Genomic DNA, 6,014 nt, shown 5'->3' on the forward strand with positions numbered 1-6,014 from the left:
GGCGGAGCAAATTTTGAAAGTAGTTACCAGTAAGAATATGAAACACAAATTTCCTACAAAAGCAGAAAATCCCTCCAACTCGAATCCTCGATTTTTCCCACTCAACATGTCTCACCAGAGAACCACCCTCTGAAACACTCTGTATAAACCGTGACACTGCGAGACTCGCTCTCTTCATTTTAGATCCTGCTCTGTGTTCGGTTTTAAAACAGTCAGTCATGCTCTCGCAGTTCATTTCGCTAAGATAAGAGCTTGTTCAGTGCATAACAGAAGATCTTCCCCATTACATCAAGTACGAGTTGTTTGCGAGCTACTCCAAGTCCAGGACACTAACTAGAAAACCAAAGCCTACTGCAACAGTAAGTCTTTTCTTCCATATTCTTCTATTTAGTCGCGAATCTGTAATAACGTAATTCACAACATAATGCCACGAAGGGGAAACAATCGCCCGTTTAGAGGTTGGCTTAGAGGTTGATATCCCTGTATTCATCCCGAATTCCGCCTATCCATATCTAGTACCGATGGAATTCTTCTTCAATCTTTTTCCTCCGTCCTCCGCTACTATACGCGAATTATAATGTAATAAAAAACTCAGTCAGCACTGCTCACTTAAGATTCATTCTCTGGCGGCATGTATAACTATAATGTTAATAGCGTCTAGCGAACTAAAATCTTTTATTGTCTATAATTTAATTGTAACCACGATTGGAATGGAAATACGATTCGAATGAAAATAATAACCTCGCTTATGATAATAATTTCGGTTAGCAACATATTTTGATTATAATAACATTTTAATATTTTGTTTGTATTTACCATCTTTAGTTAATTTTTATAATGATTTGTATAATTTGTAATAATGATTTTTGTGGTAATTCTAGTTTGTAATAATTCTCTTTATGCGTAATCTTTCATATTTGCATTGCTTTCTTTACTATTAATAATTAGATAATAATGTTTGATTTAAATAAACTATGTTAATAATTTTCATCTCTCTCACTCTCTTATTTTAAAACCCTGAGACCTCGTAGTCGTTAACCTTGCCTTTTCAGAGATCGCACGTGGTCCAGTCCCGAGTTAAGATTAGATTCCTTGACTCAAAATTTGGACCAACGACCGCACCGTTCGTAGGGAACAGGTGTTAAAGCGTCCTTACGGGACATTGACCCATATTCCGAAGCGAGCACAAAAGGGATGCGTTCGACTTGCGGCACTCGCCTCCGTGCGGGTACCTGCGAGAAAAGAGTCTGACCGTCCTTCCAAGTACCCTCACCGTTCCCGCTCCTTTCATTCTCCGAGAGGATCACAAACAATCAAAAATTTTCCAAGGGTTTGGACGTAACACTTTGCATGATTGCGTTTTATACCTCAGCTCATTCTCTTTAGAAAAACACTTGGAAATTGCAGCCCAAGACGTAAGATCATCTGCAGATGCACTTGGCAAATTAACAGGAAAAGTTAATGTAGAAGAGGTGTTGGATCGCATTTTTAGTAACTTTTGCATAGGAAAATAAACATTGAAACACAAAACATTGTTCGTTTTTGATATTGAGACGGTGTCCGATTTAATTTCAGCATCAAATTTGATATCGGATGAAGTAGATACTGATAACTCAGAAACCAGCAGAGATTTTTTAACCCAAAAACTTAAAGAGTATCACTTAGACATCACTCAAGGAAAAAACTCATTTATAAGGCAACCATTCCATAAAGTAGTTACAATAAGTTTTTTAGAAGCTGATATAGAATATCAAGACGATTTTGAATACTGTAAAATAAAGGACTTAAGATCAGGCGGAAATGTAGAATCCAGTGAAAAAGATTTTATCACAGGATTGTTTCAATATTTGAGAAAGATACATCCAAGATTCGTAAGCTTCAACGGTAAAACTTTTGATATGCCTGTTTTGAAATATCGAGCAATGCTATATAACATACAACTAGATTGGTTTTATAAATCAGGTGATAAATGGAATAACTACAGCAATAGATATTTACTAGACTGGCACTGTGACTTACTGGAAGCATTTTCAAATTTTGGCAGTTCAGCAAAAGTTAAGATGAACGAAGTATGTGCAATGCTGGGCTTACCAGGAAAAATGGAGATCGGCGGTAGCATGGTTGAACAGATGTACTAGGCAGGATTCAAGAAATCAGAGATTACTGTGAATTAGACGTATTGAACACATATATATTGTATTTGCGTTATGCGCACCATATTGGCAAAATGAAACGAGATGGATATCTTAAGTCTGTTTCTGAGATCATATCTTTCATAACATCAAGTAATAAAGAACATTATAACATGTTTCTTGAGAAATGATTGAGAAACGCAAGAGAAGAGGAGTTCGAGTTGTAAAAACACTGATACTAAATGACTCAATTCAATATCAGACTGTATTCATTTATTACACGCACTAATCATGTTAAAATACGCATCCTTTCTTTGATCAAATTGCATACTATATGCGATAATATTAGTCGATTATTTACGACTTTGCACAATATATATTGCAATTTTAGCAAAAATGATGCAATTACTAACTAATAGCGTTATTAGATCTTAAAATACAAAGCCTATTTAATTTCAACAACTATTTAAAAGCATGACAAAAAATATACCAAATATCTTGACACTACTACGCATTTGCATGATACCGATACTCATAATGTCATTTTATTTGCAGGATAACTTCGCTCATTATGTGGCAGCTGGAATATTCATATTTGCCAGCATTACAGATTATTTTGATGGGTTTTTAGCAAGACTTTGGAGTACACAATCACGCTTTGGTGCAGTTTTAGATCCAACTGCTGATAAAATGCTTGTTGCTTCTGCCCTCCTTATGCTGGTACACCTTGATAAGGTTGATGTCTTCCCTGTAATTGCTACATTATGCAGAGAGATGCTTGTTTCCGGCCTTAGAAAATATTTATCAGAAACAAAAAGTGAATATACCAGTAAGTAACATAGCAAAAATCAAGACTGTAACACAAATGATAGCCATTACGGTGCTGTTGCTCGGCGAAAAGTGTACTGGAATACCTTATACTGACCAGATCGGGCAATTTTTAATATGGATCGCTGCCATATTGACACTCACCACAGGCTATGTTTATCTAAAAGAAGGATTAAAACATTTATAAGTATGTACAGAGCACCACAGATTGCTGTAAAACTATGTGGGCTGAACAGTCGCGATAGTATATTGTCTGCCGTACAGAATGGCGCCGATTATATAGGATGTCATTTTGATCCCACATCTGTAAATTGCATTACCCCAATTGCCGCAAGAGGAATGCTGATGGATATTCCACTTTTAAATGTAAAAAAGGTTGCGGTTGTAAATAAAGTAACCAATTTACTGCTAAACAATATTATCTTGTTATTCAACCCAGATTATATACAGTTTAATGGCTTTGAGTCACCTGATATGCTCAAAATCATTAAGTCACAGTTTAATTGCAAGGTGATCAAAGCATTTCAAATACAAAATTCTTACGACTTTGAGAAGACAATCCCGTACGATGATGTGGTCGACATATTTATGTTCAAACCATCAAATCAATTTGAAGAATTTGCGGATTGGAATATCTTTCAAAAAATAGAAACAGATAAACCATGGATACTATCTGGCGACATCTCTAGATATAACTTCTATTATATAGTCAGAGAGACTAATGCAAAGATACTGGATATAGAAAGTGAAATCTATACCAGGAAGACAAGATCCAATATTAATAAAAAGTATTGTAGAATCGATACATAGTTATTTTTGATACTTACGTTTCTTTTTTAAAAAAATATAAAACGCACCACTTCCTCCGTGATGTTGCGCTGCATGGCTGAAATATAGTATCGTGCCTTGTAAAGACTGTGTATTGACCCATTCTTGTATCATGCTATTGATGGTTTGATTGCCCATTAGTTCGCATCTATTGCCCCTTCCCTTTCCAGTAATTACAAGAAGTAACCATGGTGTAAGAAACAAGGTGTGCTCATTCCTCGAACGCATTTTCGTTATGTTTTGCGCAGGAGAAGCGTGACAAGATTCCGCCATCTTTAAAATACCATTGGCGCATAACAGCGCGATAATTGAAAGTATGATGATGATGTAGAGGTTATCATGGAGGTTATGTTGTGTTTCGGAGCTATTGCTTGTCGCTGATCACTTGTCTCCAGTGTACAAGTCATTACGCGCTTGATACTTCAACAAATCGGAGAGTAATAATTAAAATTTTTCTAACCTTGATATTCAGAGTTTTCCAGGAGCTTATCGCTTTGTTGCTTTCCCCATAACGTGTTAAAATGCCGTCGTGTGCAATAAAAAAGTGCAAAAACAATTCACGAAATACCAAAGGTATCGATATAAGGTATTTTTTATTTCCAAATATAACTGAAATGATAGAAAAATGGAAAGTGTTGTGTAAAGAAAACGTAAACCCAAAAATCGGTATGTATTAGTATTAATACCTACAGATTAATAAAATATGAAATAAAACTACTTTTTGAACAAATTAATTATTCTATTAGAAGCATGAAAGCCTGCACACAGGATCTTAATGTAAAATCATCCGTTAAAAACAATGTCTTTTAATAACAAAACATAATAAACATATAGACGTTTTGATCTTCTGTTAGGTCATCGATCTTTAATATCTTTACAAAATAAGTTTAAATTATTTCATGTTAATATCTCTTATAACATGTTAAAGTTAAAATTAATTCTCCCATGCTTGCTTCGCATAAGTCATTGAATATTTTAGAAGTCAAAATCACACGCTTATAGAAATTGATTGGTGAAATTGACTCCAGCTATTCTGTAACTCTTAAAGCAAATTTTGTTACTGTTATGACACCGTTACGCAGCTTTTATATCATATATGATAAACAATAACAAAACTTATATTAGGAGTTATAGAACAGATGGTCGATTCTGTATCTTAAAACGAGGTGGAAATTACAAAAGTGAGCAAATTTACTAGATATTGACCAATGAAATTGTAATTATTCTAGTTAATTCGCTCACTTTTGTAATTTTCACCTCGTTTCAAGATATAGAATCAATCCCCTGGACTATTGAACTGCAAACATTTTCACATTAAGATCCTGTGCAGGTGAAATGTTCCTTTTATAGAAAATAATAGATAAATAAAATATACAATTAAAAAAATACATTATTTATAATTTATTTATATAGCTCGTGTTTGTTCCAAACACTTTGATTCTTCACAATATAAGGATACTTTGTGGTTACGTAGGATATTGCCTACTTATAGCCCTGTGAATAGTAGGAAACTAAAACCAAATGCAATTCCAATGGAATTTGTAGAAGAGGCTCAGGCAATTGTGAAGAATGATTTGGGTATTTATTATTACATATATTTGGCACTAAAGTCATTGATTCACTTTTAAAGAATTATACTGTGTGTTCTACATAATAACATATTGAATATGTTTATAGAAACATATGTTGAGACACATTTTACACAAGTTGCTACAGATTGTGATACATTGAGCTCTATGAGTCCAGTTGCGTCGAGGTCAGAGAGTTTTGTTGCATCATCATACTCTACAAGTGAAATGGCATTATGCTCTTCAAGTCCAACTGCATTGAGCTCAGTAAGTTCTGTCGCATCGTGCTTGTCACGTCCTGGGGCGCGTGTGTGCGGATGCCCCTCGGACGCGGCGTGGGCTCGTCCGACGACGGCTCGGCGTGATTCTCGCCCCGAGCGGCAAGGGCGGTAATCACGGTTACCGGAGTTAAGGAGGGAGGTTGACTATCACAAAATAATCACGTAGAAATCTTAATTTTTACAGCGACAGTTGGTTTGGAGTAGGATGAGCGGTAGGGGGCTCTTGCTCTCCGCTCGGAAGGCCGGCCAGGGCTCTGTCTTGAGCGACTGGAGGGCAAGGCTAGGACGCTCTGGAAGCCCTGAGAGGGGCTTCCTAGAACGGATTTCAAGGAATGAGAGTTAAGAGGAATGCCTCGGCGGCCCTGAGAGGGGCTTCC

General features: G+C 36.0%; 2 protein-coding genes across 2 annotated transcripts in view; both read left to right on the forward strand.

Moving 5' to 3' along the window:
• Positions 1 to 1,514, forward strand: part of LOC108770497 (tRNA modification GTPase MnmE) — a 3,488-nt gene extending 1,974 nt beyond the window's left edge. Inside the window, exon 4 of the mRNA XM_018522128.1 lies at positions 1,373 to 1,514. Coding sequence (XP_018377630.1) covers positions 1,373 to 1,514 — 142 coding nt within the window. The remainder of the gene's footprint in view (positions 1 to 1,372) is intronic.
• Positions 1,515 to 4,344: 2,830 nt separating this feature from the next.
• Positions 4,345 to 6,014, forward strand: part of LOC108770498 (uncharacterized) — a 3,508-nt gene continuing 1,838 nt past the window's right edge. Inside the window, exons 1-3 of the mRNA XM_018522129.1 lie at positions 4,345 to 4,454; positions 5,202 to 5,366; positions 5,466 to 5,623. Of these exons, the coding sequence (XP_018377631.1) occupies positions 4,403 to 4,454; positions 5,202 to 5,366; positions 5,466 to 5,623 (375 nt within the window). The 5' untranslated portion in view covers positions 4,345 to 4,402. The remainder of the gene's footprint in view (positions 4,455 to 5,201; positions 5,367 to 5,465; positions 5,624 to 6,014) is intronic.

Source organism: Trachymyrmex cornetzi, unplaced genomic scaffold (assembly GCF_001594075.2).
Source record: "Trachymyrmex cornetzi isolate Tcor2-1 unplaced genomic scaffold, Tcor1.1 scaffold1270, whole genome shotgun sequence".
Lineage (NCBI taxonomy): Eukaryota > Metazoa > Arthropoda > Insecta > Hymenoptera > Formicidae > Trachymyrmex > Trachymyrmex cornetzi.